This window comes from Melanerpes formicivorus, unplaced genomic scaffold (genome assembly GCF_026170545.1).
Source record: "Melanerpes formicivorus ecotype bairdi unplaced genomic scaffold, bMelFor1.0.p_v2 SCAF_69, whole genome shotgun sequence".
Taxonomy (NCBI): Eukaryota; Metazoa; Chordata; class Aves; order Piciformes; family Picidae; genus Melanerpes; species Melanerpes formicivorus.
The window spans coordinates 497638-525013 of NW_027142421.1; the positions used below are offsets into that span (position 1 = coordinate 497638).

Genomic DNA, 27376 nt, shown 5'->3' on the forward strand with positions numbered 1-27376 from the left:
CCTCTCCTCTTTCTCCTCCTGGCATTAGGCTCAAGAGGCCTTGAGATAACTCCTCTCATTTCCAGACAGGGAACATCTCTCATGGGAGCAGGAAGGAAAGAAAGAGGAAATGAGAGACTTTGCAGATGAGTTTATAGGGTGCAAGACATTATGGGTATGAAATATGCTATTTCCTGTGTCCACCCACTAGGCTAGACACTCTTGCATGGCAGCAGCAGGATGCACTCAGCCTTAACTGCCACAGTTACATCAGGCAGCAGCTACCTTGTAACTGATTATTTGTATTTGCTACTACTTCTACTTTTTACTGGTTATATTACACTGCTGTGACCCAAGCATCGCCCAGTAATGCCTGTGCTTCCCTCAGAAGCAGGTGGAAAGCATGGGGCTGGACACCTAAGGGACGGAGACACTATTCATTGCTGGTCATGGCACTGGGAGGGAGAGCCTGGGTGGCAGAGCTTTCTCCTAAAAACATAACCAGTTGTTAACTGGTCTGATAGAACCCTGCTGGCCTTTTTTATTTTGAGTTAAGAAAACCTTCATTGCAATGTGTGTGGTTGCGTATATCTAATTACAAAAGTAAAAATTGTTTTATATATATATATATATGCTGGGCTGCATCCCAAGCAGCATGGGCAGCAGGTCAAGAGAGAGGACTCTGCCCCTCTTGGCTGATGCCCTACCTGCAGTGCTAGGTTCAGCTTTGGAGTCCTCCACACAGGAGGGACATGGACCTGTTGGAGTGGGGCCAGAGGAGGCCACAGTGATGCAGGGGCTGGAAGCCCTCTACTGTAAGGAAACATGGAGAAAGTTGCCATTATTCAGCCTAGAGAAGAGAAGCCTCCAGAGAGACCTTATTGCAGCCTTTCAATAATGAAAAAGAACTTGTGCTAAAGATGGGGACAGAGGTTTTAGCAGGGCCTGTTGTGACAGGACAAGGTGAGACGGTTTTAAACTAAGAGAGGAGAGTTAGACCACATATAAGGAAGAAATTATTTATGCTGAGGATGCTGAGACACTAACACAGGCTGCCTAGAGAACTGGTAGAAATCCCGTGCCTGAAATCATTCCAGCTCAGGTTGGACAAGGCACTGAGCAGCCTGCTCTAGTTCAAGGGGCAACCACTTGGATGGTCTTTGAAAGTCGCTGTAATTCTATGATATCAACGAGATAATATTTAAGAGATGTATAAAATATTATTTAATTTATTTTTTTTTCTAGGAAGGAGGGAGTCCGAAGTGCGTGTGGCGGCGGGAGCCAGCCGGCAGCAAGGGGCGGGAGCCGGCGCCGTCCCGGACTCGGTGTGCGCGGAGGACGAGCGATGCGTGGCGGGGAAGGGGCGGGGACGGAGGGAGGCGGCCGGAGCCGCCCGGGGCTCTGGCTTCCCGCTGGCTTTCTTGCCGCTGCGATGGTTCCAATCCGCTCGGGCCCGGCCTGGTGGCGCCTCCTCACTTTGGCCGTTTGCGGCCCCATCCTCTGCGGCCGATCGGGTCGGGCTGAACCGGAGCCGAGCCCTGAGCTGGGCCAGGCAGCGGCGGAGGCTGACCCGCACGGGCGGCACCTTTACAACGCGGAGATGCTGCGGCACGGCGCTGCCGCCGCCCCCCACTTCGTCATGTTCTTCGCCCCGTGGTGGGTATGCGAAGCGGGGGAACACGGCCGGCCGCTGCCCGGTGTGCCCTGCCCGCCTCTTCCCTCGTTGACGTGGCGGCGGGAGGCGGCCGGGCCGGCAGCGGGGGAGGCCTCGGGGTCGCGCCGCCCTAAGCCCCAACAGCCGGGGCCGGGCCCGGGCTGTGCATGGCGGGATTGGGACAGGCATTAAATAGCAGCTGGAGACGGGGAGCTGGAAACCTCGCGTGTGCCTGACCCGGGCCTCGGCCGCCGCGCTGGCCCTGCTGGGGGCTTCAGGCGGGGCGGGGTAAGCGCCTCCTTCCCCCCGGCCCGCTGCGGAGGTGTGCAGCGACACTCGGAGCGGCCCGGGAGCGTGGGCGGCCGGCAGTGTCCCCGGCCTGGGGCCGACGGGTGAAGCCGCTCCCTAGGGCTTGTGAGGCGGCGAGCTGAATCAGCCCCGCTTCTGCTGGGCTGGAGCCGACCCCGGTCCCTCCCCGCTCTTACACGGGGTTCCTCAGAGGCAAGGAGCGTGGCCGCTTGTCTATGGCAGTAGTAGCGATTTGGTAACTGGCGCTTACCAGTCTCACAGATATTTTCATTGCAGGAGTTGTGTTCTCTTTGCAGCCATGGAATTCAAAGATACATTTGCGGCAAAAGCAGTATAATGATAGTGCCATGTCACCAAAGCCACAGGTAGCCGTAGCAGAGCTGTAGAATTGTCAGAGTGACAAGAGACATACTGGTTTGGGTTTTTTTTTGTCCTGGGCTGGTTTGCTAGACACAGGAATGGTTGGGAAAAGTGGGAGAACAGGGCTTTGCTGGAGGTTACGGCTGTCCAGAGGACAGCAGTTCTTGCCTCTGGGAATTTTTTCTTTGTCTCTTCCCCTACTCTTGGTGATGGGCAGTAGAAGTTATTGGGAGTTTTGTGCTTAGGGTTGGTGATGCGGTGAGACCCCACCTGCAGTACTGTGTCCAGTTCTGGAGCCCCTCTTACAGGAAGGATCTGGAGGTGCTGGAACATATCCAGAGAAGGGCCACAAGGATGATCAGAGGGCTGGAGCACCTCTACCATTGGGGCTATTCAGTCTGAAGAAGAGAAGGCTCTGAGAAGACCTAATTGTGGCCTTCCAGTATCTGAAGGGGGCCTACAAGAAAGCTGGGGAGGGACTTCTTAGGGTGTCAAGTAGTGATAGGACTAGGAGCAATGGAAAAAAAAGTAGAAATGGGTAGATACAGGTTGTATGTTAGGAAGAAGTTCTTCCCCATGAGGGTGGTGAGACACTGGTACAGATTGCCCAGGGAGGTGGCAGAAGCCTCATCCCTGGAGGTTTTTAAGGCCAGGTTGGATGTGGCTCTGGGCAACCTGATCTAGTGTGAGGAGTCCTTGCCCATGGCTGGAGGGTTGGAACTAGATGATCCTTGAGGCCCCTTCCAACTCTAACAATTCTATGATTCTATGTTTTGTTTGTGGTTTCTTTCTCCAGGTCTTTGTAAATTTTGGTAAAATAAGGAAACAATATAAAAAAGTTTTGTTTGGTTCCAAGTTTTCCATTGGTACACAGTGCCACTTAGGCATATGGAGTCCTGAGGCTCTTTTGCCAAGACTTTGTAAATTTTGGTAACATAGGGAAACAATGTTAAAAAGTTCTGTTTGGTTCTAAGTTGCCCCTTGGTACACGGTGTCATTTAGGCATATGTGAGTCATGATGCTCTTTCAGATCAACAGCAGAAAAGGATTTGCTGTCAAAACTGAAGAACTACTCCTCTTTTTTTGTTACTAACATCAGCTTGTTTATGCCATATGAAAATGTTAAGCAAAGGCAGATGCCTTCCTTTTATCTCTGAAGATTACAAAAGTGGAGGACACCTGACTTGCTGGTGCCTAAGAGCACTGTAAGGTCTCAGAAACACCAGTCCAGAACAGGAGTGCTTCTACTCAGTTCTGTTTTCAGGTGATAGTATCAGTTTCTGTCCAAACTTTGACTGTTTCATGGGCATCCCTAAAATCTGATGATTTTTTGTCTTGGCACAGTCTTCATAGGAGACTTTTTGCCAAATGGGCTGTGGTGAAGTCCAGCATATACATGCATCAAGAAGGGCACTGGCCTTCCAAACCACACTATGCCCTTGGGAGGGTTCAGCTTCTCTGCCCAACATGAGTGAGCTGTTTTTTATTCCCAGACTTGTTACAGTCCTCTGGATTTTCTTCTCACCGTTAGCAAGCATCCTCTAGATATCTGTGTCTCTGCTTCAGGGCCTTTGATATGAACTCCTGGCTCCTGGCAGAATCATAGATTTGCCTGGTTGGAAAACACCTTAAGATCATGAATTCCAACCACAACCTAACATCTCCCTGTACCCAGTTGTTAGACCATATCCCTAAGCATCCAAATGCCTTTTAAACACCTCCAGGGGTGGTGACTCCACCACTTACCTGAGCAGCCTGGTATGGTGCCTGATGACCCTTTCAGTGAAGAAATTTTTCCTAATGTCTAATCTAGTCTCCCCTGGTGCAACTTGAGGCCATTTCCTCTCATCTTACCACTTATTTACTGGAAGAAGAGACTAGACCCTACCTCACGTCAGCCTCCTTTAAGGTAGTTGTAAAGAGTGATGAGATCTTCCCTCCTCCAGGCTGAACAACCCCAGCTCCCTCAGCCGCTCCTCACAGGACTTGTGATCAAGCCCCCACACCAGGCTTGTTGCCCTTCTCTGGACACGCTCCAGCACCTCAATGTCCTCTTGTAGTGAGGGGACAAAACTGAACACAGTACTCAAGGTGTGGCATCACCAATACGAGGTAGGATTACTTCTCTGGTCCTGCTGGCCACACTATTTCTGATAGAAACCAGGATGCTCTTGGCCTTGGCTGCCTGAGCACACTGCTGGCTCATACTGAGTTATCTGTCGACCAGTACCCCTAGATCCCTCTCTGCCGAGCAACCTTGAAGCCACCCTGCCCCAAGCCTGTAGAACTGCTTGGGGGTTTTGTGACTGAAGTGCGGGACCCAGCAGTTGGCCTTGTTGAATGTCATACAGTTGGCCTCAGCCCATCAATTCAGCCTGAGGGTGCATTTGATCCCCTTGTTGAGGTCATCAATAAAGATGTTAAATAAAACTGCCCCTAACACTGAGCCCTGGGCAACACCACTTGTAATCGCTAACTGGATTTAACTTCATTGATCACCACTCTTTGGGCCCAACCATCCAGTCAGTTTTTGACCATTTTGGGGTGCAACTTGAGGTTGTTTCCTCTTGTCCTATAGCCTGTTCCTTGGGAGGAGAGAGCAACACCTACCTTACTCCCAACCTCTTTTCAGGGAGTTGTAGGGAGGAATCAGGTCTGCCTTCAGCCTCCTCCAGGCTAAACAACCCCATATTTCCCTCAGCAGCTCCTCACAAGACTTGTACTTTAGATCCTTCACCACTTTTGTTGCTCTTTGAATACACTCCAGCACCTCAATATCCTATCCAGTATTTGAGGTGAGGCCTCATTAGTGCAGAGTACAAGGGGACAAACACATCCTTAAGTCCTGCTGGCCACACTATTTTGATCTTCACTGTTCATTACTTTATGGATGCACATTCCTAGTCCCTGTAGGGAAAAAACATCAGGACTGTCCCTGACACTAGGTCTCCACCATCTCCCGTGGCAGAACTGCAGTCTCTTTTCAGTACTGCCCAGTGATAGGATGAGGGGCAGTGGACACAAACTGGAACATAGGAAATTCCGCCTCAATATGGCAAAAAACTTCTTTACTGTGAAGATGACGGAGCACTGGACCAGGCTGCCCAGAGAGATTGTGGAGTTTCCTTCTCCTGCTTAGATGTATTTCTGTGTGGCCTGCCTTAGGTGATTCTGCTTTTGCAGGGGGATTGGGCTAGATGATCTCCAGAGGTTCCTTCCAACCCATACCATTGTATGATTCTGTTAAGTGGCTGCTCCTCCAGTCCCACTGCTGTAATGTACAGGCTGTGTAGGTACATTTCCTTCTGTGTATTATTGAATGTTTTCAAAAGCCAGGAATGACTGAATTAGTTGATTAGTGATTCAGATACAAGCATTTTTCCTGCTTTATTTTCAATTTTAGGTCATATGGACTCAAGAAGGACAGGAAAAGGCCTCTGTGTGTAGCAGAGGTCATGGTGTTAAACATGGGCAAGGCAGCTCTGTTCTGTGCTCAAAAAACAGAGGGTTAGTTACTTGAGACTGCCTCACCTACTTTTCCATGCTCCGTTCTTTAACAACAGCCAGTATTGACACAGTGTTTAAAATCCCCTCAACTGCTAGGGGAAGGGACCATGGAATCCAAAATCCTCCTCTCAACTCAGCTTCACGAAAAGCATTGACTATGGAGGGTCTTCAGTCTGAAGTTAGATATCTAAGGAATATTTCATTTTAGTAATATCCCTTCATGACCATTTGGAAGAAGATCATACTGGAGGTTGTATTCCCTCACATAGTTCAAATGTGCCTGATGGTAACAGGACTTTATTAAGGTCAAAAGATGTTCATTATGTTAAAGTAAATCTCAAGGTTATTTTTCTTGCCTTAATATCAGGGCACCTGGAAACCTAGATTCATTGGGATACCTGGAAGGCGTGAATCCATGCAACTATGAATCCATGAAACTATGAAACTATGAAACTTGTTTTTACAAGTGGACTCCAAGCCAGTTGTATAAATGAAGCCATTTTAAATGCAAAACCATTCATGAAATCCAATTTTTTTCCCATTGAAGTTACAGGAAGAGGACATTATGGGTAGTAATGACTTCAAAGACTAGGAAAACAATGAGAAGAATAATAGCCATTTTCTGCTTCCAGGGAACTGCTGTTGAAGCAACAACAGGAGGCCATTTTTTTTCATAGTTTCATAGTTTCATTTAGGGTTGGAAGGGACCACAAGGATCATCTAGTTCCAACCCCCCTGCCATGGGCAGGGACACCCCACACTAGATCAGGCTGGACAGAGCCTCATCCAGCCTGCTCTTAAACACCCCCAGGGACGGGGCCTCGACCACCTCCCTGGACAACACATTCCAGGCTTTCACCACTCTCATGGTGAAGAACCTCCTCCTCACATCTAGCCTGAATCTCCCCACCTCCAGCTTCATTCCATTCCCCCTAGTCCTATCACTACCTGAGATCCTGAGAAGTCCTTCCCCAGCCTTCCTGCAGGCCCTCTTCAGATACTGGAAGGCCACAATGAGGTCACCTTGGAGCCTTCTCTTCTGCAGACTGAACTATATGTCTATATGAAGATAAAGTTAGGCGATGGTGTGCTGCTGGAGCAGAGTATGATAGGGCAGGATTTAGAGAAAACATACTCAGAAATGACTCTTGATGTGTTTCATGACTTGAGCGTTACAACTCCTGTGGTGCACACAAGCACAAGTGGCCTTACAAAGATGCTTGAAACCGTTGTCTTCTGCTGCTGAAACGTGCAGTAGTTTGAAATGTTAGAGTGTAAAGAAAGCTGGATGGCCTCACAGGGTGTTCAATAAAAGCTGGAAGACTGAAAGTACTGTTCTCAATAGCCTTATTAAGTTCAGGGGATGTTCAGCAGGCTTTGGAATGGCAAAAAGTAATAGCAAGTTTTCATGTCTTGATGATTTTTACTTGAGAAATGTTTGCAGCGTTCTCCAATTCTTCCTAGTGTTCCCTGTTGCGTAGTGTAACAGTGCTCCAGTATCACAGTATCACAGTATATTTATGACTTAACTGTTTTTTACATTTATCAAAGTCTCTGCCTGTTCTGGACTTATCCATAGGTTCATACCCTCTGTAAACATGAGCAACTATTAGGCAAATACATTGTTCCTTTTGTCACAGGTGTGGACATTGTCAGCGTCTCCAGCCAACGTGGAATGATTTGGGAGATAAATACAATAACATGGAAAACCCACAGGTCTATGTTGTTAAGCTGGATTGTACTGCAGATACCCCACTCTGCTCTGAATACGGTGTCCGAGGATACCCTACGTAAGTATCAAAGGATATCTGCTCTTTCTTTCCTAATTTTCCATGAGCCTTTGCCAATTTTTTTTAAGCTACTTTTTAAGATAGATTTTTTTTGGTGGGCTGCTTTGTAGCCCTTTGGACCTCATGTTAATTTTAAAGTTTTTTACCACATCATGAATAGGATAGGATAGGATAGGATAGAATAAACCAAGTTGGAAGAGACCTTCGAGATCATTGAGTCCAACCCATCATCCAACACCATCTAATCAACTAAACCATGGCACCAAGCACCCCATCAAGTCTCCTCCTAAAAACCTGCAGTGATGGCGACTCCACTAAGTATCATACTGCTCCTAGTCTTTATTATTTATTTTTAAAGAAACAGTTTCATGTCTCAGAAGCTGGCTGTGTTTAAGTGAAGGCCAGAATTGTCCTTTTTTTGTTTGAAGGCACTGCCTTTTCAAGCAACATACATCTGTGGCATGCACGTTAGAGCTGATCTCTGGTAGCAATACTTGTTAAAATAACTTGTTACAACTTTGTCACCACTGCACCATTCATAATTAATATGTAGGTGATCTTTTAAATTTTGACTGAACTTGGTGCTTAAAAAATGATGATAGTATTGGTTAGCATAGCAGTAGTACTGTTGGATGAACCTTTTCCAGGTAATTTTGCTTATATTGATCTAGGAGAAATTCCTTTGGAGTTTAAGGTTGCTAAGCTTCCCTTGTTATAAAAGATATATGCCTTTCTATCTCAGCTTTGGTAGGCAGAATGTGATCTAGAGTATCTAGGGGAAGTCAGCCTAGATAGTGCTTTGGGGTTGGGTAAATGTGCCCCTTGCAGCTACCAAAAAGGAGTAGAGGGATTTGTTTTTCAAATTTTTTTCCCACATTTGGATCTTTTTTATAGCTTCTTGCAAAACCAAGTGGGATTATTTCAACTGCTTTACTAATTACTGATCTTAGTGGGGACTAGTGGAGAACATGATCATCTCTAGCCTTTCCACAGCTCACTGTGACCCCTTGAAGTTGAGAGAGATGCCTGATGCTCACATTAGTAGTCATGAGAGCTGTGGATTAGCAAAGTGTGTAAGATTTCTCAGGATGTATCCTGTGTGAAAACATTTTTGTCTCATGCTTCTCTACATTTTGATCCTTTAGCCTAAAGCTGCTCAAACCTGGACAAGAACCTCTGAAATACCAAGGCCCTAGAGATTTCCAGGCACTGGAAAACTGGATGTTGGAGAAACTAAATGAGGAACCATCTGTAAGTGAGAAGGAAATAACAAAAGGAAATAGTCCTTTCTGCAGACTTGTTTATCTGTCATTTCTATAGGTTTGGTTTCATTTTCCAGGAGGAAATCGGCTCCTGAGACCAAAAGTCAGGTGGCAATAACAGTATGAAACAGCTTCCACATAGTCATTAAAACTGTCATCATGACCTCCTCTTTGTTTCCTGTGTTTAAAACTACAGTTACATAGTGCAGATTTAATCTTTAGCATTTTGACATTTTAAGATGAAGTTCTCAATACCAGTTTGGTGGCCATAATGTTTCTTGAATAAGAAAAGAGATTTAATGATAGTAGGTTCTAAATTGCATTTTTGTTGGACTTAATGAGCTCTTGAAACGTGAATGATGTCTCGAATTCCGTTCTTACCAGGGTGGCAATGGTGGAGCCTAACAAAAGGGTTTGAAATAATTAGTTGAGATCATGCCATCACTGTGAAAACCCTTGAGTTTAGCGGCAACACTTAACATAGACTAGGCAAACCTAGGTAACTAAATAAGGCCATTCCTTTAGGAATTCAAAATTTCAGAGTGCAGGGTTTACAACAGCACCACAGAATGCTGTGATACAGGAATCAAATATTGTGTATTTACTGTACAAGGCAAATAAAAGTTAATTTTTCATGAATAGGATCCAGAATCTGATGTGGAGCCACCAAAAGCCCCTGAACCTAAGCAGGGAATGTATGAACTCTCAGCAGACAATTTCAAGATGCACATAGCAGAAGGTAACTGTTTTTTTTCATAAGCAAGGAATACTTGTTTACAGAGCCATCGGTAGTGGGAAGTCTGCTTTTATTTCCAGTAGTACTTTGTGAAAGAGGATGAAACTGGAGACCATTTAAAACAGCAGTAGTTTATTTACACATTGCAGCCATGAGAAGGCTTCAGAATGACACTCCGCTCAGAAGGCCTCTAGCCATGTAGAAGAAGCCAGCATGGCTTGCTTGACTAAACTGTCTGTTTCCCTGAGTTTCTTGCTCAGTCACAGCCTTGCCACTCATTTCATGTTTTTGCAAGTCCTGTTTCCTTTTTCCCTAGGTCTTGACTTGTTCCTACTCCAGGGCTGCTGTTCTGGATAAATATAATCCACCTGCTTCCTCCTTAATGCCCCTTTCCCACTGTAGCCTGGCCCCTTCTTTGATACTGTTTAGCTTCCTTCCTCTAGAATTTAATGTAGGCAAAACACTTAATCTGCTTGGCTGCTTTCAAAAATACTTTGCCTGGAAGTTCGGTCAGTCTGCCTGGAAGCTTTAAAATTAGTGCCAGGAGTGATTCTTAGCACAAGAAATTTCACCCCTGACATGATGGAATTTTAGAGAATGAGTAAAATCCTCCAAGACAAACTTTGGGCTGCTGTAACAACAGGTGGTCTTACAATTTCTATGTGTTCTCCTAAAAACAAAGGCCAGATTAAATGAACTCTTTGTGCCCATGTGATACCAGCGAGTGAGGCAGACACTAGAGCTTCTTAAAGTAACTATTATCTGCTTAGAAATACTTTCAAATGTAAAAGCATTTTGTACAGTTAGATTTCCCAGTTTGTGTGACTTAACACAGAATTACTTCAAATTTTTTTATGGATTCAAAGCATTAGACAGCTTCCCAGTCTGAGAGGATAGTGTGTGTGTCAATGTTTTAATATTCTCACTGCACTATTTTTATTATCCAATGGCATTCATAGAGGATGCATTCTACTAGACATATCTGACAGTTGAGTAGGTTTATGATGACCTGTAAAGCTGTTGTCTTCTCTTGACTTCAGGTACAAGAAGTTCAGTGCTTAAATTGGCAGTTCCAGCTGGGAGGTTGAGTTTTGGTCTTAAAAGTTTCTCTTTGGTGCTCTAGGGCAAAAAGAATCACATTTTTTTTCTGTCAAAGAGGAGAATACATGCCAGTATGTGGTATCAAATAGCTGATTTTGACTAAAGGCGTTTACTCCTGCATGATAAATTCCAGTTTGCAGTTTACTTGACCATAATACAGAGTATCTGTGGTGGTGAGAGAAGCCCTAGCTCTCCCTCCCCCACAAAGAGAAGAAAACACAACTAGCTCAGTCGGAGAAGCAAAAGGATATGCTATATCTATAAACAAGATGAAATGCAGGTTATATATATACACAATATATACAGTATTTACAATATATACAGAAATGCACAGCAAAGAAAGTAATACAGAACAAGACTCCCTCCTCTGGACAGAGGAGGGTTCCCCCTCTGTACCTCCCTCTCTCCCCCTACCTCCCTTTTCCCCAAAAAGGGCTATCACAGTATCACAGTATCACTTAGGTTGGAAAGGACCTTGAGGATCACAGACTCCAACCTATCAACACAGACCCCATGACTAGACCATGGCACCAAGTGCCACGTCCAATCTCCTCTTGAATGCCTCCAGGGTTGATGACTCAACCACCTCCCTGGGCAACCCGTTCCAATGATGAATGACTCGCTCGGTGAAGAACTTCCTCCTCACCTCGAGTCTAAACCTCCCCTGGCGCAGCTTGAGACTGTGTCCCCTTGTTCTGGTGCTGGTTGCCTGGGAGAAGAGACCAACCCCTCCCTGGCTACAACCACCTTTCAGGTAGTTGTAGAGGGCAATGAGGTCACCCCTGAGCCTCCTCTTCTCCAGGCTAAACAATCCCAGCTCCCTCAGCCTCTCCTCATAGGGCTGTGTTCAAGGCCTCTCCCCAGCCTTGTTGCCCTTCTCTGGACACGCTCAAGTGTTTCGATGTCCTTCTTAAACTGAGGGGCCCAGAACTGGACACAGTATTCAAGGTGAGGCCTAACCAATGCAGAGTACAGGGGCACAATGATTTCCCTGCTCCTGCTGGCCACACTATTCCTAATGCAGGCCAGGATGCCATTGGCCCTCCTGGCCACCTGGGCACACTGCTGGCTCATATTCAGGCGGCTGTCGATCAGCACCCCGAGGTTCCTCTCTGTTTGGGAGCTCTCCAGCCACTCTGACCCCAGCCTGTAGCTCTGCATGGGATTGCCGTAGCCAAAGTGCAGCACCTGGCACTTGGACTTGTTGAATGCCATCCCAGAGAAAAGGTAATTAATAAGGATGAAATATATTGTTAGGCTTCAAAAGCACATGCAGGGATTAGTTTTCTTATCTCAAGGTCAACTCCGGCTAGTTGCTCAGAAGCAGACAGGCTGGAAAGGCAGAGCAGACTGGACCAGAGTGAGACTCACACTGAACTAAAACTTAAAGTTGCGTTTTACCAATCTACCAATGAAATTTGTTTAGACCTACCTTTGTTTTCAAAATACTCAGCCAGAGTGTTCCAGCACTGTCCCTTTCTTAAAGGCACAGCCTAAAACGGTCACAGTGTCAAACAGTTCTAAAGTCTTTTATGCACAGATTAGGCAAGTTAAACTCCACTACTACTGCAGTGATTAGGGTCAGAGTGGCTGGAGAGCAGCCAGGCAGAGAGGGACCTGGGGGTGCTGGTTGATGGTAGGATGAACATGAGCCTGCAGTGTGCCCAGGTGGCCAGGAGGGCCAATGGCATCCTGGCCTGCATTAAGAACAGTGTGGCCAGCAGGAGCAGGGAGGTCATTCTGCCCCTGTACACTGCACTGGTTAGGCCACACCTCGAGTCCTGTGTCCAGTTCTGGGCCCCTCAGTTTAGGAAGGATGTTGACTTGCTGGAGCGTGTCCAGAGAAGAGCAACGAAGTTAGTGAGGGGCTTGGAACACAAGCCCTATGAGGAGAGGCTGAGGGAGCTGGGGCTGCTTAGCCTGGAGAGGAGGAGACTCGGGGTGACCTTATTGCTCTCTACAACTACCTGAAAGGGGGTTGTAAACAGGCAGAGGTTGGTCTCTTCTCCCAGGCAGCCAGCACCAGAACAAGAGGACACAGTCTCAGGCTGCGCCAGGGGAAGTTCAGGCTGGAGGTCAGGAGGAAGTTTTACACAGAGAGAGTGATTGCCCATTGGAATGGACTGCCTGGGGAGGTGGTGGAGTCGCTGTCACTGGAGGTGTTCAGGAGGAGACTTGACAGGGTGCTTGGTGCCATGGGTTAGTTGATTAGGTGGTGTTGGGTGATAGGTTGGACGTGATGATCTTGAAGGTCTCTTCCAACCTGGTCTATTCTATTCTATTCTATTCTATTTGGACATCTTTCCTCTGCTCTCCTTCTGTGAGCACGCCTTCAAACTAGAAATGAATTCTAGTAATAACAGCCCCAAGGCAGTCGTCAAAGGATTATTAATGATTCAGCTAAAAAGAGCTTTCCTCCAGTTGCTGGCATCTCCTTCAAATTAATTTTGATTTCCCCCCCTCCCCTTGTTTTAATTAAGTTCATTTGTATTTCAGATTAAGCGAGTCTTTCTTTGATGCATACAAAAGCGTGCAGCATCCAGAACTCAACAATTTTCTTAATTGAAGGAAATGACATATTCTAGAACTCTGAAATGAAGATTACACTTTTAAACTAAACATTAGTAGGAAATAGCACAGAGACTCTATATAAAGCAGCACAAAACCCCAATAAAGGCAGTGATTTCTGTGTAGCTGACATGTAAATACCGAGAGCAGGGTAGAAGAAGGAGAATGAGAATCAGAACAAATTTATTTGTGTAATTCATGGCCTTAATGGAGTGGTGTTTCCTATAAAAGGTTTAAGCTGAAGTCTAATGCTTTTATTTATGCTCAAATAAATACATAGTGGTTCTTTCTCTTCTGTAATAGGGCCAGTGAGTGACACAGTAGAACCTTCGTAGCAAATGGTTAGGTTGAAAAGATCAATTTTAATACCTCCTTTGTTGGCTTGAGCTGGTGAAGCTCTTTGGATTTTCAGGGAAATCAGGAAAGGTGTAGGGTTACATAAAGTATTGAAAACCTAATTGCTGAAGATTTCTGTCCTGGCCTTTGGTTCTCAGCATTTCCTATCTTTAACTCAGGAAATACCATGATTAATTTGCAGTCTGAGATTAGAAACTAGTCTTCAATTACAGACAAATTAATTCCAAAATATTTTTTTCCCCTTTGATTTAAAAGGCAATCATTTCATCAAATTCTTTGCCCCTTGGTGTGGTCATTGCAAGGCTTTGGCCCCAACCTGGGAACAGCTGGCTCAAGCCTTTGAGCATTCGGAAACTGTCAAGATTGGCAAGGTGAGTGAAGTGCTTTTAGTCTGAAAGTGTGTTTTGTGTGAATTGGTGTTTCAGCTAAGTGCTTTTCATGCTCTGATTTGCAAATAACAATTGTTTTGTTTGTCACCTCTTAAATCCTTTTATAGTTACAGCTTCTGTTTCGATTTTGAGGTGGTTATTGTTTTCCCCCACACATCCACAGTGGATGGGACTCCCCTGATTTTAAGCAAGAACTTGTTAGAAACACAGCTAGCTCCCTGTGTTTCAGGGAGAACTGGTAATGCAGGGAATAATATTTTGAGATTTGTTTTTGATTATGTCAGAACCTGATAGATTTCAGTATTTATCTTGAGTGGGAAAGTGATTTCTAATTTGCTCTTTATGGCACTGGATTCCTTAGCAGGCTTCAGACCTATGGGCTCCTTGTGAGGGCTTACTTCTTGGTGGGGTATTTTTTTTCATCTTTACCCTCACAGAACTTTCTAAATGTTTCAGGGGGTCTTCCATCTTAAGCAGAACAAGGGATCAGTTTTTTACTGTTTCCCTTAGTGGCAATAACCAGTTTCTGTAGTGTATTTACCTTGGGAGCTTGTTACTTGTATGTGGAGTGACTTCTCTGCAGAGGTCCGGAGGTCGTCTGACAATTGCAGTTACTGGTTGCATTTGATGACCCATACCTAAGTCCAGGTAGCTCATGATGGGAATCCCTCTGTGTTTGCCAGCAGTGGAAAAATGACCAGGCTCATTTTCTACATCCTTAAACTTTCACTGGCTCCACTGATCTGAAAGGCTGCTAGCAGTGTTGTCAGTGCTGCAGAGGGACAAACCCCAGTGATCTCCCCTGTCCTTGGCTTCACAGCACTTGGAGCTGTTAGCAGGGGTGATGAGCTTGACTCCTTTTTTATTTTAATTAGTTCTTTATTTTCAATGCTTTTGCAAATCTGCTAATTTGATTGTGCTGTAGATATACAGAGCAGGTCAGCATAGTTGAACTTTAGAGAAAATTTTGAGACCTGATGGATTCCCTTCTGAGAATAAAATACAGGAGGCTGTTGCTCCTTTGATACTCTCTGTGCCAAATGTTGCATCTGGTGATGAAAAACTTGCCTGCTGCCTGATAAAAGCTTTTCTTAGCTTAAGTTTCTTCTTAAGTCACCATTCCCTGATACCCAGAGAAAAATAATCACAAAATTTCCCAAATTTCTGGGTTTTAATTACATGTTAATTGCATGTGCTGCATGTTTACCTGGACCCCAGGAACTGACCAGGTTAGCACATTCACAAGTACTTAGCCTATTGTCTGGGCTAGGGCATGTTTTGGGGTTTGACCCTTCAGGACAGTTGAGTAAAAGTTGGCCATGGTTGTGAGATATTTTTTTTTCTGCCTCCAAAAAAGGTTCAGAACTGATAAAATAACAGATTGGTTTATGGCCTGTCAGAATTGAATGCTGCTCTGCACTTGGAACTAACTTGCTAGCTGCAGACATGTCCTCTGAAGTCTTTCAAGAATGTCCTTTAAAAAATGGCTGAGACAATACATCTTCCCTTTAAAGCTCTTCAGCATTAGTGTTTTGTGTCTTACTGCCCATGCAGTGATTTTATTCAATAATAATACCAAGTAGAATCAGAGAAACATCACAAAATGTTTTGGGTTGGAAGTGACCTTTAAAGGTCATCTAGTCCAACCCTCAAGTACTTTTTAGTTGGAATATTTAATTAAGTCATCATTTTTCTTTGCTGCTGCTTCTTTCTCTCTGTACTTCCCTCCCCAGTCCCTCCTAAATAAAAATAATGAAGCAGAGAAAGTGAGCCTCCCAATTCAGGGCATCATCATCCCCTGTACTTGGCACTGGTGAGGCTGCACCTTGAATACTGGGTTTTAGGTTTTGGCCCCCTCACAAGAAGGACATTGAGGTCCTGGAGCATGTCCAGAGAAGGGCAGCAAAGCTGGTGAAGGATCTAGGGCATAAGTCTTAGGAAGAGTGGCTAAAGGAAATGTTTTTTTGTACTCTGGAGAAAAGGGGGCTGAGGGGAGACATTTTCACCCTCCACCTGAAGGGAGGTGGGGGTTGGTCTCTTCTCTGGAGTAAGAAGTGATAGGACAAGAGAAAACGGCCTCAAGTTGCACCAGGGGAAGTTCAAGTTGGACATGAGGAAAAATATCTTCCCAAAAGGGTTGTCAAGCCCTGTAGATGTGGTGCTGAGTGACACATTTTAGTGGTGACCTGGCAGTGCTGGGTTAGTGATTTGACTCAATGATCTTAGGAGTTTTCTTCCAGCCTAGACAATTCTGTGATTCTACGATTCTAATTATGTAACCAGCCCACCGTTCGGAAGGCAGGCAGGCTCACTTGCAACACATTACTTGATACCGAGTTTTACCGAGCCTTGTGTGTTGCTTGTTCCTATTTCTGAGATTTCAAACACAAGAGAAGGGATGATGCTTGTTCTCTGTTTATTTTATGCACTGAATGGTTTGTATTTTTTCCAAACATAGGTTGACTGCACCCAGCATTATGAAGTTTGCTCTGAAGCCCAAGTTCGTGGCTATCCTACACTGCTCTGGTTTAGGAACGGTGAAAAGGTGAGTCTGCAAGCTCTGTAAAAGATCAGACTGGGTTTGTTCTGAATAATAGTTGGACTGTGGCTGCATATTGGGGGAAAAAGATCAACAAGCTTCTTAATGCTTTTCACTATTTAAAGGGCAAGTGACAAAAGGATGGGGCCAGGCTCTTTTCAGTAGTGTCCAGCAACAGCACAAGAGGCAATGGTCACAAAGTAGAACCTATGGACCTGAACATAAGTGAAAACTTACTTTGAGGGTGCCAGAGCACTGGACAAGGCTGCCCAGAGAGGTTGTGGAGTCTCCTTAAGAGATTCCAAACCTGCCTGGACACTGTCCCTGGGTGACCCTGCTTTATTTAGCATGGGGGTTGGAGTCCAGAGTTCCCTTCCAACCCTTGCCATTCTGTGATTCAGTGATATACAAAAGTCTGCTTGTGAAAGAAAAGATTCTGGAGATTCAGTTGAGTACTGGAAGAGGTATACTTTGTCCACAGATAAAAGTTAAGAGTTCTTAGTGCTCTGCAGGTAACTGGTGTGATGTTTGTAAATTTGTAAGTAGGACCTCCAATTAGGTTCTGTGTGATAGAATTCTGGGTTTTTATCATCTTAATACTATGCTTCCTATGGAACACGAAACCAGAGATGAAGTAGAAATAATAATAAAGTATGTACTTTTCTCAAGGTGCATCAGAAGGTTCACACCTCTAAGTTGTGTCTGTCAGCTGAGTGGTGCAAACTTACCTCCTTACATGTCTGAACTGTGAACATATGGCACTGTGAGGGAGAGTCTAGTGGGACCAGTTGCCATTTTTCCATGCAGCTCAAAGAACTACAATATTCTGATGCTGTGGGGAAGTAAAAGATGTGTACGTGTGTTGCTGAGGGACATGGTTTAGTGGTGACTTGGCAGGGCTGGATTAATGGCTGGACTTGATGATCTTAAGGGTCTCTTCCAACCAAAACAATTCCATGATTCTGTGAATGGAATGCCATGGAGAATCATAGTTATTATGAATTTTTCCTGTACTTGTCAGTCTTAATTTTTTCTGGTAATTATTTCTTAGCTAATAATTTTATTTGCTAGACCAACTGAATGTACACATTTGCACCAACTATTTGATAATTGTAGGGTGACCAGTACAAAGGGAAGAGGGACTTTGATTCCTTGAAGGAATACGTGGATTCCCAACTACAGAGCTCTGAGAAAGAGCCACCAGCAGATGAACCTGCCGAAGCCCCACAGCCACCTGCAGAACCCACTCATGTTGAGGTAAATGCTCCTGTGTTTAAAAGTGTCAGACTGTTTCAGCAGCTTCTGTGAGTCCTCCATGTGTTTCTCAACAATTTCTAGATGTAAACTCCATCAAAAACTTCCCTGTTATTTATCATAGTATCATAGTATCATAGTGTCATTCAGGGTTGGAAGGGACCACAAGGATCATCTAGTTCCAACCCCCCTGCCATGGGCAGGGACACCCCACACTAGATCAGGCTGGACAGAGCCTCATCCAGCCTGGGCTTAAACACCTCCAGAGCCGGGGCCTTGACCACCTCCCTGGACAACCCATTCCAGGGTTTCACCACTCTCATGGTGAAGAACCTCCTCCTCATATCTAGCCTGAATCTCCCCACCTCCAGCTTCATTCCACTCCCCCTAGTCCTATCACTACCTGAGATCCTGAGAAGTCCTTCCCCAGCCTTCCTGTAGGCCCCCTTCAGATACTGGAAGGCCACAGTGAGGTCACCTCTGAGCCTTCTCTTCTGCAGACTGAACAGCCCCAACTCCTTCAGTCTGCCCTCATAGGAGAGGTGCTCCAGCCCTCTGCTCATCCTTGTGGCCCTTCTCTGGACACCTTCCAGCACCTCCACATCCCTCTTGTAATAGGGGCTCCAGAACTGGACACAGTACTCCAGGTGGGGTTAGTTTAGTAATTGAATGGAATCAGACCGTAAATCCTTGTGATACTTCTGCTAACCTGATGAGCTGGAGAAGGAAGAAACACAAAATCTGTCTCCTTTTTTTTGTGTTCCCAATAAGTTGTTTAGATAGAGTAGCATAAATGTGGTCTTCTTTGGTCTGTGGAATTGCTGGCACCTGAGTCTACCTGACAGCTTATGTCATTGGCATGGAGATGAGTGTTGCTGGCAAGATCCTCACTTGAACCCAGGAGGATGGTGCATGCTGCTAAGCCCCTAAAAAAAGCTATGGTGCTAGACTTAGAAGCTATCTGCAGAAACAGCAAACAACAAAGGTTATGAAAATTGATCCAAATGTGGTAAGAAGATTGATCTAAATATGGCATGTGTCCTCTCACAAGAGGAGCCCTCGAGTTTGGAGACTTATGTTGTAAGAGCTACTTGGGTTATGGCTGTTGCCAAGGAATTGCTGGGAGTAACTTTATCACCTTTGCATAGCTGTGCTTCATGTAATTTAGTTTCCTGACTGTTTTCTTTTATTAATCACACTGGCATTTTATCTGCTGGTTTATTACCTTCAGCTCAAGGTAAAATTGGTGAGGTTGAGGATTTAGGGATGGTTTTCAAGCATGAGATGTAGCAAACATATTTCTGCTGAGAAAATAAGGGATGGTGATTGATAATCCCTTGTGAATGAACTTAGGTAATTAAAAAGCATCAATAATATTAATATAAATACAGTTTATATTCAGGTGCTTACCTTTCCCAGTTGGCTTTTCCAGTGGCATTACTCATGTTGCATAATAAAGTGGCTTACCAAACATTCTAGACAATACAGATTGGCAGTTACCATACCCATACCATTCTTTTTGGTCAAACAATAGTAGATACAGTGAAGGGCTCAACTTGTCTTTGCAGCTTTACATTGCAGCTTTGGATGCCACCATTTGCCTGGTCACTCATCTTCAGACAGTGATTTGTTTAATGACATTTTGGAAACAAGGGGCTAGCTCACATAGCCAGCAAACACTGCTGGAGCATGTCCAAAGCAGGACAATGAAGCCAGTGTATGGTCTACAGCACAAGTCTTACAAGCAATGGCTGGGGGGAACTGAGGTTGTTTAACCTGGAGGAGGCTGAGGGGAGACCTTCTCACTTTCTGCAGCTCCCTGAAAGAATGCTGTACAACGCTGTACAATGCTGTACTTCACCCTAGTAACAAAAGGAAATGAACTCAAGTAGCACTGGGGCAGGTTTAGGTTGGGTATTAGGAAAAATTTGTCCCCATTCCTGGAGGACTGAAAAGAGGTGTAGATGTGGTGCTGTGGTTTAGTGGTGGCCTGGCAGTGCTGAGTTAATGGCTGAACTTGATGATCTTAGAGGTCTTTTCCAACCAAATGATTCTGTGACTGCATTGACCATCACCAGCCCACAGCTGGCACCACAGGCAGCAAAAGCAATAGTTCCAACACCCAAACTTGTGTCCCAAAGTTGAGCCTTTACTTGGCACTTGGTGCCATGGTCTAGTCATGGGGTCTGTGTTGATAGGTTGGACTCGATGATCCTCGAGGTCCTTTCCAACCTAAGTTATACTGTGATACTGTGAGTTGCCCACATCTTACATGGACCAAGTACTCGCAACCCTTTTGTGGAAGCTGTACTTTTATGTCCATGAGACTTCTCTCCTGCCAGACATCACTAAAATGACTCAAAAATGATCCAGATGGATTGAGGTAGAATGACCAGCAGATGGTCAGATGATGTGATTGCATAAGAGATCTTAAAAACCAGAGCTGTCTGGTACTTACACTGACTTTTGTTGTTACATAGTTCACATTTTCATTCTGACAATAATCTACAGGCCTTTAAAAAGTGTTCTGTGTGGATTGTGGGGAAGACATCATTTATGGGCTTTTCAGAATGAGTGTCTTAGATTGTAAATGATATTTGGAACATCTCTTTCAGGTATCCATTTAGGAAATTCAGAAGAGAAGACTATGTATTGACTGCTCTTGTTTTCTTCATTTAATAACTTGCAATTGCTTAGTCAATAGAAAGTATATTTTCTAATTTCTAAATAGTTCTTCAGAAGTACTAACTTCGACCTAAATAACTTCATTTCACAAACAGTTATCTACAGAGGTGTGTATAAGTTCTGGATCATCTGTTATTCAAGTTTCTTGTTGGCTTCTCTTCATAAAACTTCTGGGTTTGAAGTAGAATTGGTAATACTGTAAATTGTGTTCTTGTTTATCTTTTGCTTTCATTTGAATTTGAAGCTTTTACAGGCATGAGATACATTTATTTCTTTTCAATCCTTAACATTCTCACACAAAGTATGAAGTTTGTTGCAGTTCTGTGCTCTCTCATGAGACTGTCTCCTCCCATCACTACCATGCCATTGCTTCTGATGTTATCAGGAATAAAAGCCCTTGCTGGCACCCACATGAGTGGTGATGTTGACTTAACAGCCAGATACAAATTTCTGGGAACAAGATTTTTTCTAGGTATGCAATACAGGGATAGAGCAGGTGGAGAACAGCTGTCAAGACATCACTACTGCACCTTGAATACCTCATGAAGCTCTTGATAGCCATGATGTGCTTGAAGCCACCTCCTCTCAGGGTTGTTCCTTGATATATTTGCATGACAGTGTATTAAAATTATTTTTCCCCCCAATACCCTGAAAATAGGAATGTTTTGTTTCACTGATGATGGATGAGCTTCGTCATGAAACAGACATTTCATCAAGAGAGGAAGGTAGCTGAGGGGCAGAAGTGAGGTGTACTGCTGCTACTCTTAATTCTATTACCAGTAACATTATCTTTTCCAGTGTGAGTTTCTCTTTTAGGTAGCTAAAAGCTCATTTGGCTGATGTTATATGCATAAAAAAATTAAATTCTTCTTTTTTCTCTTTGACCAGGCTGCAGTCCTCTCTCTCTCTGAGAAAGACTTTGATGCAACCGTTGCTAGAGGGATCACCTTCATTAAATTCTATGCTCCATGGTAAGAAGTTTGCAACTGCTGTTGAGGATTAGCGTTGCTCTAAACTCTAAGTGCATTATTTGATGTAGGTCTTTTGAGTTGTTTGTATTACTGTAGTTGTTGTATTTAAAATGTGCATTAACTGAAGAATGTGTGTGTTGGCAAAAGGTACAGCAAAGAAGCTCAGTCTGTGGTAACTTTCTTGGCATGCCTCCCTGCGGAAAGGCTTGCGGGGAAGTTTTACTGCGTCAGCCTCCAGGTAGAGCTGGGTAAAAAGGAGAGTGAAGCTTACTTTGCTCCTATCCCTTGATTAGAGTAAGATTAGGGGGATGTATCACCAGTGTTGAGAAAGGAGAGCATCATGGTTCATTTGAGCTAAAAGGTCACCATGACAAGGCAACATAAGTAAAGGCAACATATACCTAAGTGTGCTCAGGAGTATCAATAATTTGGGACATGGTTTAACGGCCTTGGTGGTATTAGACTTATGGTTGGACACAGTGATCTTAAAGGTCTTTTCCAGCTGCAATGATTCTGTAATTCTGTGCAGCTTAACTTTGATAGAAGGCATGAACATGTTTAGTTTTGTTTTAGGTAATCTCAAGCAGGTTTTCCTAGTGCTGCCAGCCTTTTTGCCACACTGGTTTGCTACTTGGGAGCCACTCCTGTGCTTTCCTGCATCTGAATACGTGCCTTTGGATGTGAGCAACTGTCTGCCAGTACTGTCTTAAGAAATCCCCTGCTCATACACACATTCCACATCATGTTTCTTGCCCTTTCTCACCCCCTTTATGTACTCTGTGAGGGACTGAGATGGAATCTGTGCCTCTGCTGCTGCTATAGCACCAGCAGAACAGACTGCTAAATTTGATTTATACCCATGCACAAAGCAGCTTCTAGTCTGTTTTCCGAACCCAGGGCTTGTTGGAGCTCATCATCTGAGACACTTCTGGAAAAGCTTGAGAGAAATAAATGCTGCCTTTTGTTTTTTTTTTTCAGATCTTCTTAACAAACCCACTCTTTAACCATCTCCTTATGAGGTTCTAGTGGGATGCTGTTGGGTCTCACAGTGTTGAGTGGCAGGCCGAGAAATGATGGTTCAGGATGCAGAGAGTCAAGGTCTCAAACCAGTGTTTGTTCCCTGGCTGCAACAACCATAAAGCCTGTTTAGGAGAAGGCTTCCTGTATTTCTGTAGCTGGTATCCTAGTTTTACCTCTGCAAGTCAGGCTGAAGTGTACAGTTGTAGTTGCACTGCACAGAAATGACCTTTTTTCTCTGCAGAGTGGATTGATTTCTGTCAGGCCTTTCAGTTAGTTTTGGATTAGTATTAATGTTAGATTGCAAAGGAAGCATAAATCCCTCTTCTAGTTGTTTTTGAGTGGGGCCAGGAATGCTCTTCTGCTGTCACTGTGTGTTTATAAGGTGGGTTAAATATACATCAGCTCGTAGTAAGAAAACTTTTGGAGACATCTTCCATTATTTTTGTAAATGTCCTGATCCAGCCTTGAGGCAATTACAGGGCAGCCTTAGTAACCCAATTAAAGGGCAGCTGGCTTAGAATAGAATGATCAATGCAGCTTTAAAGTGCTTTGGGAATGCTTCTTGAAGGCAGTAAGAGGTTTGTGTTATGAATTTGGCTAAGCCAAGTCCAAGATATAAATAACTTTACTGTTTTGCTCTAATTCCTGCCATTGTACAGTGTCACTCTCTGTCGTGATGCCGGCAGTTCAGTGGGTGTGTATTCTGTGAATTGCATTCTCACATTACTGCAGAGACATAAAGAAATAAAGTAGAAATGGGCATTTCTTAGTGTTATTGATGATGTATCTGGAATGATTATTTAATGCAAATCAGAATAGGACATGAGCTTTCTATTTTTTTACCACCTGCTAAATGAAGCTTATTGACTAGCAAACAGATCTCCTGCAGATCTACCTGAAAGTACAGTGGGGAAACTCCAAGATACCATCAGTCAGAAGCACCTTAAATTACTGAAGTGTTCTGTATATGTTTGTGCTAAAATTGAGTTCACAGCACTGGGTGATGCTACATTGGTCAAGGAGGTTGTTAGGAACTGAAATAAACTTCATAGGGAATTAAAATCTCATTGAAATAATTAAACTGGGGCTGTGTAGCTTTAGCATAACTGCCTACCTGAAAACTTAGCTTGTGCTACAGACATTCTGTGCCTTAAGTAAAGATGGTTGTTTCTAAGCATTCTCTTATTTTCTTCATTTTAATATTCTGCATCTTTATTTGGCTTCATATTCTTCTGTAGGATAAAATGTTAATGCACCAACATCCAAAACACCATTCTAGACTGGGCTAAGGAAGGGCAGAAAACTGCTTCAGTGCTTAACTTAAAATCCTTTTCTTAGCTCATTTACTGACATAATAGCCACAAGGGAGTTGGGGGGCCAAATCATGAAGGGGTAGGAAAAGGCAGCTAGTGAAACGCAGAGCTATTGCAGCAAGACAGTAGAGATAAACTGGAAGGTCTCCCTCTTCTGTTTCTAGGTGTGGTCACTGTAAGAACTTGGCTCCGACTTGGGAGAACCTTGCCAAAGAGCAATTTCCAGGTTTGACTGATGTCAAAATAGCAGAAGTTGACTGCACCGTGGAACGTAACGTCTGCAACAGATTTTCTGTAAGTGTGAAGGAACTGAAATGAAAGGGGTAGGATTGTGTACCACATGTTGAGAGGCTCCAGCATGCAGCCCAGCTGGGTGGCTGTTGACAGAGCAGATGTCTTCTCCATTAGCCAAAAAAGAGGTAGTTCAGAGCAGCACCAGGTGATACAAGTTTTTTCCTGGACTGTTTGCTCAGTCTTGGTCATTCTCATTAGGGAGACGTTATTGCAGCCTTCGAGTACTTAAAGGGGCCTATAAGAAAGACAAGGGGTGATGGTTTTAAGCTAAAAAAGGGGGATTTAAACTAGACAGAAGGAAGATTTTTATGCTGAGGGTGGTTAGACACTGCCACAGATTGCCCAGAGGTGGTAGATGCCCCATCCCTGGAATCAGTCCAGGTCAGGCAGCTTGGGGCTCTGAGCAATCTGCTCTAGCTGAAGATGTTCCTGCTCACTACAGGGAAATTGGACTAGATAACCTTTAAAGGTTTCTTCCAACCCAAACCATTCTGTGATTCTATGATTCTTGGTGAAAGCTGAAGAATTCCCTAATTTAAGAAGCCTCCTGCTGTGAAAGCACCAAAGCAGTCTTGTGGAGGCTGACAGAAGGTTCTGCTTCTAGGAAATCCAGTCTTCTGGTGCTGGTAGGCAGAGCACTGAAGTCAGAGCTGGAACTACCATTCCCAGATCTGGTGTTTTTAGATTAACATGGTTTATTGTTTCAGAGGGGTCTGGTGACTTTTCAGTCAGGAAAATAGAAGTGAAGGACACCAGGGAGTTTGGATGTTAGTAACAAGTTTCTCTGGTGTGTGTCTTTTGAAGGTACGTGGTTATCCTACGCTGCTGCTTTTCCGAGGCGGAAAGAAAGTTAGCGAACACAACGGAACGAGAGACCTCGAATCACTGCATAGCTTTGTCTTGCGTCAGGCAAGGGATGAATTGTAACAGAAGTCTGGATGCTCCATCCCTAGCTTTGTGCAGTAGCTGAGGGATGTCAATCAGTGCTAATTTCCAAATAGTGTATTTGGGGGTGGGAAGGGGAACTGGGACATTCTTTGTTTGTTTTTAGGAAATGGAATGTACCAAACATTGTTATCTTCCCTTCGCGTGTGTGTGTGTGTTGAAGACATGCTACCCTGGGTGTGAAGGAAAAGCAACAAGTAATTACTGTGCAAATTGAGACTATTTTCAGCACTGGTGGTACTCTATTGCATTGCTGCTTTCCCACAATGAAGTGTAAATGTTTCCTTTGAAGGAAACACATTAAGAAAACCAGCTTAAATGCACCAGTAGAAAATTTGTTCCTTCAAGTTAGAGCTGGTTAAAAAGTAATCCTTACAAACTTCCCACTGTAAGTGGAAAGGTGAAAGCTATGACTGTTGAGTCACTTTTGCCTCTACAACTGTACTTAATATAGCTGAAATGGAAGGTCAGGGAAGGTTGAAAACACACACACTCACCCACCTTTGGAAGATACCAATGCCACTACAAGCTGTCTGTTCCTGTTAATCCTCTCGGCATGGGAGGTCTAGCCATAATGAAAGTGATGGTACCATAATATGTGCCTGAACATTGCTGATGCTGTATTGTACCTTTGTCAGGTGGAGGTTCATGGGCTGCTTCCATCCAGCTCCAGAGGAGTAACTGCTCTGCTTATGCAGAGTCAAAGTGAACAGGTGCTTCTATAGGTGCTCCGTTAATATGAAATGGTCAGTTAGATTTCAGAGCTGATGGGGTGCTTCCTAACCTCACCTGAATCCAGACCTGCTCCTTACTCAGAATATTTAAAGAACAACATTTAATTTTTCTCCATTCGCCTCTTCTAGAGTAGTGTAAAATATTTCCCTGCTCCTCCTGAGCCCTCACCTTTTTCCAGGCTGTAAGTCTGAACACCAGGACCAGGCACCCTGTGGGGCCCTGGATCATAATATGGATCTATTCCTTGGTGCATAAGGTGTTCCATTTCAGACGTAAATGAAAGCCAAAGACTGCGATACAAAGAGAACAGCAAACCAAGGACTGACTTGTGCACAGAAACTCACGGAATGAGGATGGCTCCAGGTGAATTTACTGATCTGTCAAGATGCTGATTTTTGTCCATCATATGGAGTGGGTTGGGTTGGTTGGTGGTTTGGGGTGGTTTTTTTTAAAACAAAAAACGGTAAACCAGCAATGAATTTTTTTTAATCAATGAATTTCTTCTGGTACTTCACTGTCTGTCCAGAACTCCTGACTCTATTCAATCTAAAGATGTGTAAAGGTGGAAAAGCCGCAGTGCAAGCTGAAAGTGCTGTACTGGCAGTTGTATTAGCTCAGTGTCAATACTTCTGCCTTCAAGGCAAGCCTTTATTACGTTTTTACCAACTTTCTAGGGAAGCACAATCTCATGAGTTCCTTGTATAAAATCAAAGTGGTACAACTGTTTACACAGAGATTTTTTCCTAAATAAAGCCTTTTTCAAAAGGAAGTCTCTCTATAAATGATACAGCACAATGACTATACAGGGACAAGTGCAATAAATAATTGCTTGTATTTACAAGAAGCCTTTTAAGATGCCAGAATTAAAGGTAAGTGCATTTAATACAAGTTTAATATTGATCAAAACGATTTGCTGTTAGTTTCTGCTAGACTGTGGGTACGTTGTGAACGTTGCGTGAGTTGAGGGGGAAAGGTTGGCCAAAGGCTTATTTATGCTGTTGACATTCTGTCTTCCTGTTAAGGGCTGGACTTGGTTACCTTAAAGATCTTTTTCCAAATGAAATGATTCTATGATTCAATGAAGCGTCCAGCTAGAGAATGAATCCTCCCCTGAACGGTTACATCTGAATTACACCTGCGGAAGCAACAACAACTTCCTTCCTGGGCAAGTGGTAGCAGATGAGGCAGCTCTGCATGGGGAGTGGAGGGAAGCTGTATAAGAACAAGTTTCTAAAGTTCTGTTGCTCAGTCAAATAGTGAACTGGAGAGACCAGCCAGGGGCTGAGTTCACACTGGTGTTTCTAACCCAAGGTGTGTCCAAGCCACCTCATGATTAGACTTGCATGATTAGACTTAAACTTTGCTGGGAGAGTAAGAGACCTGAAACATTTGCTTTGGCACAGTTTAAGATGTTGAATGTCAGGGCAGATTTCAGGAGCAGACCAACAATTGAGGTGTAGTAACTGGCCCTTCTGGAAAAAAAGGCAACTCCTAACCCTTAGGACATCTTGTAAAAGATGTATGCTCTGAATCTGAAGTACTAACACCACTTTCTTTATCTTCCTTGTCTTTCCCCTTCTCTTCCCCTCGAGAAAAACCTCACTTGTT

At 44.2% G+C, this 27376-nt stretch overlaps 1 protein-coding gene across 1 annotated transcript; it reads left to right on the forward strand.

Annotated features, from left to right (window-relative positions):
- Positions 1-1370: 1370 nt before the first annotated feature.
- Positions 1371-26537, forward strand: TXNDC5 (thioredoxin domain containing 5). The gene is made up of 10 exons (XM_068162980.1): positions 1371-1635; positions 7450-7599; positions 8745-8850; positions 9504-9600; positions 13879-13994; positions 16471-16557; positions 17668-17808; positions 21379-21461; positions 23959-24088; positions 24893-26537. Exons 1-10 carry the CDS (start codon positions 1412-1414, stop codon positions 25013-25015), a joined length of 1257 nt encoding a protein of 418 aa, XP_068019081.1. The 5' UTR covers positions 1371-1411; the 3' UTR covers positions 25016-26537.
- Positions 26538-27376: the final 839 nt, after the last annotated feature.